Here is a 13,038-nt window from a genome sequence, read left to right on the forward strand (position 1 = left end):
CTGTTTAAGTCATTTGACATATAAGTTGTTTTGTTTTTTGATAACACAAAATCAACAATCTCACCAAAGAAGTGTGTTTTGGTTGTAAGGGAATTATAACTTTGTTCAGCTTCTCAAAAAAACCCAGTGGATTTTAAACTGGATTTCCAGTTTAAAACCGAAAGATGAATCGGTCCCAATGATAAAAGATCATGAGTCGGCACCGCAGGCTGTAAGTAAAACTGTATCAAATGTCTATGTTTCGTATGCAATTAGTGTGCAAATGTATTAAGTTATGGCATCATGCAACGATGTATTGTGTGTGTTAAAAGAATGATGTCAGAAAGGTCACATATCTGTATTGGTGAAAGTGTTTGTTTTAAATACTCAGATCTTTAAAATGCTACTTTTGGAAATGTTTTGAAGCACCATAGTTTACAGATATCCTAACATCCAAAACATACAAGTTGGGCACAATATAAAATAGAGATGCATGTTAAATCAATACCAAATCCAAAATTTCTGCCCAATTAGGTCATAGAAACAGCACATTTCATAAATGATCACAATCACATCAAAGGTGTGCATTTTCATTCTAGTGTGATCTAAGCCCATCGAGTTGAAAAACACAGTGAGAAAAACACAGCTCCTAAAACCCCCGTTTCAAAATTAAAGACTACTGTGATTACCGTGGATCAGTGTTAACGTACATATGTGGCAGACATTAAAGTTGGTCTCTGAAACTCTCAGACAAACTTCAAAACATCCTGCACAAAGTCTACACTAGCGCTCTCCTAAAAAAACACACAGAGCTCACGACTGAAGAAGGGCTATTTTCTCACGGTGGTCAGAAGCAGTCTGAGGGTCAGCGGTAGTGTTAGTGATGACAGAGTAGCACAAAGCACACTTGTTGTCTGCCGTACAGACTATCTATTATTCCAGCAGATATGGAGGCGGCTCTGAGCTTTTCTAAACCTTCAACCCCGGCAGGAACCACAAACCCAGAAGCGGCCCACGCCCTCCCCTGGGCAGACGAAGCATTCCTGAAGGCTGACTAACCTTGCCTCAAACAACACACACACATACAGGAGAGATGCACACAAGCGCATGACATGAACACTCAAATACCTGTTCGAAAATGCGAAGACTTGCTAATAAAGAACAACAGTACATAAGCGCACTTCCAGGATGCAGAGAATAAAACAAGACTGTGACAGATACACAATCCCACAGACGACCAACTGTTTCACTAATCCTCACCACAACCGCAGACAGACTTGGCACAGTCACTTTACTACATCAATTGGGTACTTCAGGCCAGCTACTGCCCTCGGAGAATCCACAAACACCTACAGGCACGCTATCAGTCAAACAAGACACAAACATAAACACAAGTTTCGTGGGCGCACATATACAGTACAGTAATAACTTTTGTGCTGAAACTGCAACAGCACTCTCACAGATGTAAGCAGTCCTCTATGGAAAGTTTTTCTAGTTGTGGCAGCCACACGCATTCAAACATATCACACTAGTTTCTTTTTTAAATGTACCACACATATTTTGAAATATAAAAATTATTCTGAATCGATTTTCATGTTAATTTCTAAAGATCGATCCGTAACTCAGAGGATCGATTTAATAATTAATAACTTCATGCGAGACAAGGCTGCCTGCTAAGGCACAAATTGACATCCGCAGTGGATCTAAGAAGCTGTTTACACTTGGCATTAACATGCGTTTTCGTCGATCGGATCACAAGTGGACGATGTTAATGCCAGGTGTAAACGGTGTTCAAAACGTTTTGAGCTCGTCCACTTTCGACCACTTTCAACCACATCCAGAGGTAGTCGAAACCACTTTCGATCGGATCGCTTTGGAGTTGCGGAACGCACATGTGGTTGAATGTGTTCGAACCGCCACACGCAACCGCCTTCTCTCCGCCCATTTATCTAATCGGGTATTAAACCCAAGTTTTACATCTTTTCTGACTTCTGGCGTGAACAGACGGTGAACAGAGCTATTTTTAGCCTTTCATTGATAAAACTAAAGCGCCTGATCCGTAGTTTCGTTTTGAAAGCGCGTGAAAGTTGCGCGATCCTATTTCATCAATTGCGCTGAAAATTCAGAAAAAGCTCTAACATATACATGTACAAAACACTGTGCAGCATGTTTATTTGCTAAACAAGCAGTGGACTCCGACATAATATTAGTTTGCGTCCATATAAACTCATAATTACTCCTGCTTGTGTTTGAATGACAGCAAAGAGACTCGCCCACCTCGACAGACCGCCCCCTCACAGTATTCAGGACAGAAGCGGTAGAAAGTGGACAAAAGAGACGGATTTAAATACCAGGTGTAAATGTTATGTGTCTCTCTTGTCCACTTGTGATCCGATCAATGAAAACACATCTTAATACCAAGTGTAAACAGCCCCTAATACTGTTAGGGTCTGATACAGAAAATGCAAATATGGTTAGGATACTGAAAGCAAAGACCCTCTTCAGGGAAGCCTGCATGATTAGCATAGCAATGCTGCTATACACAGGGAAGGAGACCAGAAGCCGTTTTTAATGAACAGATTAAAATGTAAACTTAAATTCTGGCAAAGAAACTTACGTTACACTCTGAACGCCCGCAACATATATCATTGATCATCATTATTGACTGGCTAAACACTGTTGCGGGTTTCCTAATGGAAGGTTGAAATCTTCATAATATAAGCATCTATGCTGAAAGTATGCCGCAGGTCTAAGCTGAGGTGACAACTGGAAAAGTGCCCTTTGTGTGCTTCTTGGATATAAAATTACAACAAACAGTGTATCAACGACTCAAAAAGTGAGGTGAACAACTAGAAAAATAACACTTGATGATAATGAAACTTTTATTTTGTCATGGAGGCACAAACTTTTGTGTGACTGGGCGGAGTGCCCGTTATGAGGCCGAGTTATACTGTGTTTATTAGTCATATTTCATTACGAGTTTAAATTGATGATTTTATCAAAACACTAACTACATTGACTTATTTTACAATCCCACCAGCATGTTATTTAGACAAAGTAAAATCTTTTCATTTCTGGTGTTTTTACGCACACTTTCATGTCATTGGCTATATGCCACTGCTGTTATTGCAATAACGTTATTACAGATAACAATTATTTGATGGATTGATTGTTCATTTAAACGATCATCAAAAATGGGAAAATGCATAAATTGACATCCCTAGTTCTGATGGTGTACTAGTGGTGCAGATTGATACTTTTTTACAACCTTGAGTGACAGAGAAAATATCTTATTGTTTCGCCCCCAAGCCAGCGGGTCATCACTGATATCAGTTGCCTCCTCTTGCAAATTGCGCAGTCTGCTGGCCGTTTGCGTTCACACGAACTGGGCAAGATTGTACTTTATATTTTTCTTGGTTTGTAACATGCAAACATACTTTACCAGTGCGGGTCGTACTTCACCACAGTTGCACTTCACAATCATCACAGCCCTAATATATATATAATTTTTTATACCACAGAGCTGTTGAATGCTTTATTCTGATTGGTTGAGAAATGTTCCATGGGTACGCATTACTTTTTGGTAAACGCACACCTGACCTGTCAAATGTCTTAATGTAACAACCAGAGCGATGTTTATTTTCGAATAAATTCAATGGCCCATCGTCAATCATTCCTTACAAATATATTAATCCACTAAAGTGATTTGGTTTACATTAATAATGGATGTTTGTGTTTTTGGAGCGTCGTCACCTGGGAGCGTGCCCCATATATAAGGGCAAAATGAAGATAAAATGTTTCATCTGGAATGGCACGGGAATGAGTAAATCGTGAGGAAAATTACATTTTGGGGTGAGCTATTCTTTTAAGAACGGTCAGTCGACTACTACGCCAATAAAGCGACAAGAAGATTTAAAAAAAAATAGCAGACATCCCTCACTATGAACAATCACCATTATGGCCCTAAACAAACAGACCTATCCCCAGGCTGCTCCTGGACTTTCAATGTAACATAAGTCACTTTGGACTTTGGAAAAGCATCTGTTAAAAGACTATGACAATTCTGAGGCCAGTGGTGTCTGTCACAATGATAACAAAGTGTCTTTGCTGTCAGTTTCTGACAACATTTCAAAGCGTTGTGAAATCCTGTCAGGCAGTCTTTCACTCCTACCATCAGCCGTCACACAATAACTGTGAATCATCAGACAGATTCGCTTTCTTCAGACGTGCGGCACTTTGAAGGCATTACCCCGGTCGAAACAAAACAACCCTCGGCACATCAGTAACAAGCCAATGACATCCGTCTGTTTGGCTTATTAAAAGCATCTTTGAATCACTATATACTGTATAGAGTTTCAAGATGTCAGACGTAAGGCCAGACATCTCTTCGAGGCACAGGCGCTTTCAGTTTTAAAAACAATAAACTCTATCGCCACGGCACATATCTTTTTGCTGATAACAGACTTGTTTGGAAAATTGGTTGAACGCACCCACACAATAGACCACAGGTCTTATTCACAGTTCATATGCCTTTGAAGTCATTGTGAAGAGAGATTAAATGCAAACAAAGACTGTGGGGTGAGATATTGCAGACATCTCACAACACAGACGTGCTGCAGATACACACACTATATAGAGCAGACATCCTCTCAGGAAGTCTATAAGGAGACTCTAATGGGTCTTCAACAGGTGTATGGCAGGCCTGAGTCAGGAGAAGGAAGTGTGACTCTGGTAAACTACATTTTTTGTATCCTGTCTTGGACAACATTAATCCATCTTCTATCTCTTCTTTTCCATTTTGTCTTTTGAACTCCACTCTTACCATCACATGGTTTCCACCGATTTTCCTCTTTAAAACTCTCTCCCTGTCTGTCATATCCAGCAGGCTGGGACAGGCTTCCAGTGTTAGTGGCGTGTGAGGGCAGGAGAGGATTGTGTGGCCTGAAGCGCGTTAAAGTGAATGAGTCTAAAAGCAAGCAGCAATGAAGACCCTGGATCTTGCAGCAAAGTGAGAGTTGTCTCACAGGGGCTGTTTATCCAAGTAAGGAATAACTGACGATGAGGCCGTTGAATTATTAGAAAATAATGCAGACCCAAGGTGAAAATGCTGCATGTTGAAATGTCTAATGTAAAATCTCGGAACATCACATTAGATAAATAGGCGGGGAGCAGGCGGTCTTAGGTGGGAGCATGAACACATTCGACCACATACGCATCTACACCACAAAAGCAATCCGGTAAAATGCGTTTTCAACTACCTCTGAATGTGGTCAAAGTTGATAAGCTAAAAAGGTTTCACACCCTGTTTACACTTGTCTTTAGGCTTACAGATGTGAAGGCTACTCTTTTCAGACATGGCTAAATATAGAGACCTGGACTAAAACTGCTCATTTGAAATAAAGGAGCATTTCACCCATAGAAACATTAATCTTTATTGAAAGTGTGTCATATTTGTAGTCAAAATGTAACATACATTTTGAATTTGGTGCATATTTGACCTAGAAAAGGGGTGTTTGTAGTCTCACCCCCTCAACAAAAATTTTGGACTTCCTTCTTTCAATGATGCAAAATTATGATTTTTACATCATTGAAAGAAGGAAGTGCAACACTGAAATCTGTATTTCTCCTGTCTCAGCAGCAACTGAAGAAATGATGCACAACCATTTAAAAACATGACTGGGGTTCTAACTACACAAAGCTTAATGCAAATGGGTGAAGTGTCCCTTTAAACTGCTCCTCTGGTACTGACAGTCTTCAATTAAAATATAAGGTAGACAAGGCCATAATATATTGTGAATGCAACACAGCCTGCAGCCCCTTTATTTGTGACCTTATGTCCAATGATTCAGTTTTCAGTTACTGGGTACTAGGGGTGGGACATCCTCCTAAAAAAAACACCCGAATCCCGAACACGGTCCACGATCTGAATTACGATTTTCTTTATAATTTTAAGATCCAGGCTAAAACATGCCCATATTGCCTTATTAATTGCATTAAAGAGCCAGTCGTCACAATGGCAATTAAAACCTGACAAACTTTTGCTTAGATCGATTCAAAATATAAAATCGTCAGATCGCCGATGCCTACTAGTTACTTTCATTCACGGTCACTGCATAATATAAATATTAAGTACACCACTTTAAAACAATTAAACAGTTCCATTAAGTGCCACTCGTTAGATAAACGTAGCTGGGTGAACAGGTTTTTGGTGTCTAAAACCAAACTAAAACAAGGTAAACAAGAAGTGTATGCTCTACACAGAACCCAGAAGTTGTGGTCTCCACATAATATGGTTCCTTTTACCAAAGTGCTCTACCTCAAAAGCACCAGTGGGTCAAACCACGAAGCCACAGGCTTAAATATTCTCCCTTTTTCACTTCAGGGTGACTCAGGCCGGTTTCTGGCTGGAAGCCTTGTTTTCACCGAGATATCTGTTGTTTGGAAACAACAACCATCATAACAGCACTTCAGGCTTGGGCTGCAGCTGCTCAGCCCACCAACACCACACAATTATGCCAACTTCAAACTCGGGAAGGAATACTCCAAACAACTATTTATAAAACTATAAAACGTAAGTTATGCAACTGTTAGGCATCTTCTAGTTTGTAATTAAGCCTATTCTAACCAAATTTAGTAAACATGGTTAATTTAGTCAAGGAACCTAAATGTGTTAAACAATGACATTACACAAGAAAGGAACATGTAAAAAAACTCCCTCGTGAGGTTTTTCAGCTAATTCTGGTGACTTGATCCTCACCTATGGCTGTACCACCTATAATTATAAAGCTGATTATTAAAGAGTGGTCAGATTGTATAACTGAACTTGTTAATTTGCAATCCAAATACGGTCCCTTGATATGGCTAAGCATTTGTCATATAAATCATTATATAAAAAATGTTAACAGAAATGTATTATTGTGCATGTTTATTGTGGATATGTTGGTAGATTTGGAAAACACCGGCCTGGCTGATACATCAACCATAACTTAATAAAAGTGCATTTCTTGCTTGCCTGCAATCTAAAGATAGCTCTTATTTAACCTGTATGTGTACACTGTGTTGAGAAAAGCAACATTTACAATACTTTTTACGTCTTAGAGCAAAAGCTCATTTAAAACTTCCCAAACACACACACAAACTACAAAAACAAGAAGCAGGCAGGCACAATGGTGAATATGTCAAAATTAAGAGATTGTAGATATTAAAGATATATATATTTAAAGAGCACCTATTTAGTTGCTAAAAACAACGTTATTTTGCTTATGTGGTATAATACAATGTGTTCGCGTGGTTTATTGTTAAAAAAATACATTATTTTCCACATACTGTACATTTTTGTAGTTCCATATTCCCTTTCTTCCTATAACGCATAGATTTTAAACAAAACTGCCCCTGATTGGCCAGCTAATCTGTATGTTGTGATTGGTCTGAATACCTCTGACGTCAGCCGGAAACGTGACGCTCCTTACCATGTTTGAAAGATTTGATTGCTAACAGGAGTTAACTTGCAGGCTGTGAGTCCGAAGCGGGAGGAATTATGATAATGTCGGTCTTTACTACTTTAAACTGTTGCCTACAATCCGTATACTTCTTGTAGTCAAGAAAAGAGATTTATGTTGAAGATGATAAACTCGCGTCATCCTTTACTGTGGGATATGTACCTTTTGCACACTGTTAACATGTACTAATACACACTTACACACCAAAGTAAATGTAAAATCGTGAATCAGATAAGTGGTGCTCTTTAATAGATGCACCGGTGTATAGAAGCATTTGCATCACTTGGGTTTATGATCAAAGAATATAATCTATAGAAGTGCTGCCCAGTATTAGGACTACATCACTTGAGGACCTAACATGCTTTCATGTGGCTTGTGTGAGCAGGACTGTAAGCAGTTGGCAAGCATCAGACTGTGACATAACAAGATTAACCAGTCATTGCAAAACTGAGTGAAAACAACTTAAAACAACAACCTCCATCACAGTGCCAGCAATACACTTATGAAGAATAACATCTCTGCACATCTTGCGCCTTTAATAACCACCATCTACATTATAAACACTGTTTACCCCAGATACAGCGCTTCCCAGATTAAGGTCGTGTTATATAACCTCATCATTAGACAGTAAATGGAAATGCAATGTGGATATATAAAAACGAAGGATTGTATAAAGTTGGCATAATTTAACAAAAGTGTCAGAATTTGGCAATTTATAAAACTACGATGATAAAAATGTAAATGCTTTTTTCCTCGTATGAATGTAGATGGTTTGAAATCAGACACTAGCTCTAAGTTGCTTTTTTGAATAGGGGCTCTTTAACTTCACGGTGGGGTCTAAAGATGTTTTCCCTTAAATTTAAGATCCGTTTATCTTTTTCTGGTTCCTTCTGCTCAAAACACGATAGTTAAACACTTATACATCACCACACACCGATGTTTCTATTGGTAAAGTCGAGTATTGGGTGTTTGAATGACGGGATGTTTTAACTGCACTCACCGCGGTATGGTGATACACTTGGTGTTGACACTCTGAGTTGTGATGGCTTTCTCCAGCTCGTCCAGCTGTCCCGTCTTCTTCAGCTTCTTTACCAGACTCTTGACGGCCTTTTCGCACCATTTCTCCTCCTGTCCGTTCTGCTCTCCCTTCTTCCAGCCCAACAGCCTCTTCACGATCGGCGGAGTGAACGGTAAAATTGACATGCTGGATTCAGTTTAACGTTCCTCTATTGCGCAGTCTCTCACGCAACTCGAGAGAAATCTGGGACACTTTTAATCGTCAACGTAATCCGAAGCTGTAAAACCAGGAGAAATGCTTTAGAGATCGATAATAAATAAGGAAAGTGTGAAGGACTTGAGACGTGACTGGGGCACGGTCTCAAGTTCAGCACTCAGCTCCGTCTGTCTCCCGAGATCGTCGTGCAGAGTGCGCGCCAGCCACATACCACATAACAGGCCGATCATATCACTCCGCACAAAAACATAGTTCCTTACATCCTGTCTTGGACAACACGCTCTCCGATGAAAAACATATATACTTAATCGGAGCTTTGAATACATTTTCTGTCAGTATTATAGCGTACGTGTTTGCTCAACCACAGTTTCAATGATAAAAAGTAAGGTTTGCTCAAGTTTAAAGACATCCGCTGCACTCCCTGTGTGCTGCGGCTTTCTGTGACGTATGGTGAGGACTCTGCCTTTAATGCAAATATCGGTCTAAAACTGTGACTAAAATATTCACACGTGCCTTTCCAGGTTGTTTATTGTGTAAATCACTTTTTTTGTAAAACAAATGTATCATTACCAGCAATAACAAGCATTTAGAAATAACACAAGTTTATTCTTGTAAAAGAGGTGAAATGCGTTAAAAACAAGGTATAATGGTGCAAATATTGTGTAAGTAAATAAATGAGGTTAAATAATCCATATACCAGTATGTAAACATTTATTTGTACTATAGATTAAAGAGTAAAGATTTTTCCAAACTAAATTTACTGAACTTTGCTTCACTTCCTGTGCTATTGTGCAACACTCATAAAATCAGCTCAATCACTACTAATAGAAAGTGATAAACAGGAAACAAGTCACTTATTCAAATCCTTGCTTATCCTTTACAAACTCTGTAAAATCAATTAGTTAAATTCTCAGCAGAGAAGGGTCAGGTTCTCTTTTGCTCCCTCTGTCTCCCCCACCCCCCAAAATTACCTTCTGCCTCATTTAGAACCAAGTGGATGAGGGGGATATCCCACTGAACTGAGTGTACAGGGTTTAATTAATCTGATACTGGACATGCATTGCTTTTTTTAGTGAGGGAGTGGAGATGAAAGACAATGCTGAGCATGCAGGAGCCCTGCCTCCCCATGACAACAGCATGCAAGTACACATCACCACTGGAGGAACCCACAAACCCTTTATCCATTGAGTTTCTCTGAAAACATGTCTTTTGGGAATAGAAATGCAGAAATTTCTTTAATACACAATTACTTAATACACGGATGAGCTAATTGTGTTAAGTAACAGTTTCTCTGCACTTTAGATCAGAATATTTGGTATTGCATAATGAAAATGTAGCATATATCTATAACAAACAATATAAAAGATAAAGTGTTGTTGTCATGTGATGATCAAACTTTTTTACTTGATCTTTACATGGTACAGTGGCAAGAAAAAGTATGTGAACCTTTTGAAATTTTGTTTTTATGAATAATTTTGTCATAAAATGTGATCTGATCTTCATCTAAGTCCCTGACAAACATAATGTGTCTAAAAAAATTATTTTATTAAGCACATTCACCATTCAAAATGGCAGTGGAAAAATTAATTGAACCCTTAGAAAAAGTTGACCCCCTCCCTTGGCAGCGTTAACCTCAACCAGGCGCTTCCTGTAGCTGGGGATCAGATCTACACATTGTTGAGGAGGAATGTTAGCCCATCCTTCCTGGCAGAACTGCTTTAGCTCTGATTTGTTGGACTTCTCATGTGTATGTCCCTCTTCAAGTCAATCCATAGCATCTCTATTGGGTTGAGGTCTGGGCTCTGACTTGGCCACTCCAACAGGCAGATTTTGGTTTTCGCCATTCTGTTGTGGACTTTCTCTGGTGTGTTGGGTCATTGTCCTGTTGCATCACCCACCTTCTATACAGTTTCAGCTGACGTACAGACATTCTCACATTATTTTGAAGAATTGATATTTTTGGGAATTCATCTTCCCCTCAATGATTGCAAACTGGCCAGGCCCTGATGCAGCAAAGCAGGTCCAAATTAGTTGATGCTTTCATGATGATATGCCGTGCCCAGATGTAGCGCTTTGTGTTTTCTTAACGAGACTCCAGGAGTGCTAAAACCTTTTTTGGGGTTAACATACTTTTTCCACAAGCACTATGAGGTTTTCTGGTTGTTCTCAATAAAGACATGAAAGATCAGAATTTATTTTTATTCTTTTTAGACACATTATGTTTGTCAATAGCCTTGACTTAGATGAAAATCAGATCACATTTTTTGACAAATTTATTCATAAAACTATGAAATTCCAAAAGGTTCACATACTTTTTCTTGCCATTGTACAGACTGATTACAGACCACCTTCTTTGAAAACATGCACATGGAGCAAACGCCAGTGGGAGTTTAGGTCAGAAGTGTCAAAAGAAGTGTGCGCAGCCAAGGACCAGATGCTACATCCAAAATGCAAAATCAAGTGCATGTGCTGCTAAGATTTGATTTATTTTTATCAGATTGATCCTGAGATTGTTGTCCCACTATACACAGCAGCACCTAATAATGCCCATGGTGATAGCCATCTGAAAGCCTGTTTAACATAAGCTGTATGACAGCAATAAGCATTGTTGTTTTATTTTAATAACACACATACATACATACATACTCTTCCATGCATGCTTTTCTTACTATTGTATTTTTTGATCAAATGTAATTAAAGAAACACATATATTTTTAACATAACTAATGGATTTTACAGTGCAAGTAATTACAGGTCATCATTGGCACACTCTTATTAAAACGTCCTCAAGCGTTGCTAAAAATACCCTGGACCTTAGCTCAGCATGACACCGCTTCTTTTTACTCTATTTTAAAGGACCTCTTACGTATATTTTTACAGCATTTCCTTTGTTAGACTCTTTCTCTCATGAGTCTACAAGAGTGTAAGCTAAAAAAACTGCATGGTTGTTCATTCAATGTAGTTTTTGCATCATTTATACATAAATACACTTTAATTTAAACATGCCTTTAAATGCATTGAAATTTCATCTCCTCGTTTTCTGAAAAGACCAAATATTTCCACAGAGGAACTGAACAATAACAAAAATATCATCTGTGTGTGTGTGTGTGTGTGTGTGTGTGTGTGTGTGTGTGTGTGTGCACGCGCGCGCGTGTGTATGTGGTAGCATGTGGCAGGATCAGGATGGAGTATTATCATGTGCAGCTTGACTGCAATGACCAGCACAAGCTCAGCACCTGTTTATTCCCTCAGGCGCTTCAGGACGGGACAGCTGGTTTAGGGATGTGTGGATGTATGTTTGTGTATATAGGAAGGGATAAAGTCCAAGGCCTGGGGGGCTTGTTGTTAAGAGTGTGTGGGGGCAGGGGGCAGATGGGATCTGGAAGAGAGAAGTGGGGGGATTTGGGGTGTATGTGTCTGTGTGTGTGTGTGTGTGTGTGTGTGTGTGTGTGTGTGTGTGTGCGCGTGCGTGCGTGCGTGCGTGCATTTGTCTGAAGAATTGCCTCACACAAAAGCATGCCTGCGTGAATGAGTAATGACCCTAGACAATCTGATAGTTGATGAGGGTATTGTGGATACTTGGACTCAAGAGACCCTGGGGAGCTCCAAGGTGGCAAAGAGGGTCAGAGGGGGCTGAACTATGTCCCGGTGGAGGACATGTGTTAGGAGTGATAAGATGAAGCTCATGTACAATCAGCAGTGTTTAACACAATACTGCTACCAATGAGATAAAGGGCAGCTGGTTGGTAGCAATGATTCTAGTTAAGGATGTTCAGTAGTACTAAAACTTTAAGCAACATCTGTGTCAGACTGTCTTATGCCATTTATGTAAATACAACGTCCAACACTCATCACATTTGTAAACAAAGTTAAATTTGTTGCATTAGAGTTATTTTTATTTAACACTATACTAAATGCTGTACTGTTGAGGCACACAGTTAAAAAGAAATGTCACTAAATCATTTTGAGAAATAGTTCTAACATGATGAATTTGTGCCAGTATGTTTTGAGTGACAGGTACAGAGAGATAAACAAACACTCTTGCCAAGAGCTAGATGTGTGCGCAGGTCTGACTATCAGTGTATAAGTGTTTGAAAGTTCTTGTGCAGCCCAATCTTGAAAATACTATTACAAATATAGTTAAATGTTAAAAAAAATTAAACTATGAAAAAAAAACACAATCTTCACCAAAAATGCTTTAACTCTAACAATGTCAACAGGTTTTTGTAAAGGTCAGATTTAGGCTATGTTTACATGATATTAGTCCCTTTCACACATACAGTCTTTACTGGTATTTTACTGGTAAATTGCAGTTAACAGGTCATG

General features: G+C 39.2%; 1 protein-coding gene across 1 annotated transcript in view; it reads right to left on the bottom strand.

Annotated features, from left to right (window-relative positions):
- smad3a (SMAD family member 3a) overlaps positions 1–8,920 on the bottom strand; it is a 44,895-nt gene extending 35,975 nt beyond the window's left edge. Inside the window, exon 1 of the mRNA XM_055204416.2 lies at positions 8,479–8,920. Coding sequence (XP_055060391.1) covers positions 8,479–8,681 — 203 coding nt within the window. The 5' untranslated portion in view covers positions 8,682–8,920. The remainder of the gene's footprint in view (positions 1–8,478) is intronic.
- Positions 8,921–13,038: the final 4,118 nt, after the last annotated feature.

This window comes from Misgurnus anguillicaudatus, chromosome 21 (assembly GCF_027580225.2).
Source record: "Misgurnus anguillicaudatus chromosome 21, ASM2758022v2, whole genome shotgun sequence".
NCBI classification, from domain to species: domain Eukaryota; kingdom Metazoa; phylum Chordata; class Actinopteri; order Cypriniformes; family Cobitidae; genus Misgurnus; species Misgurnus anguillicaudatus.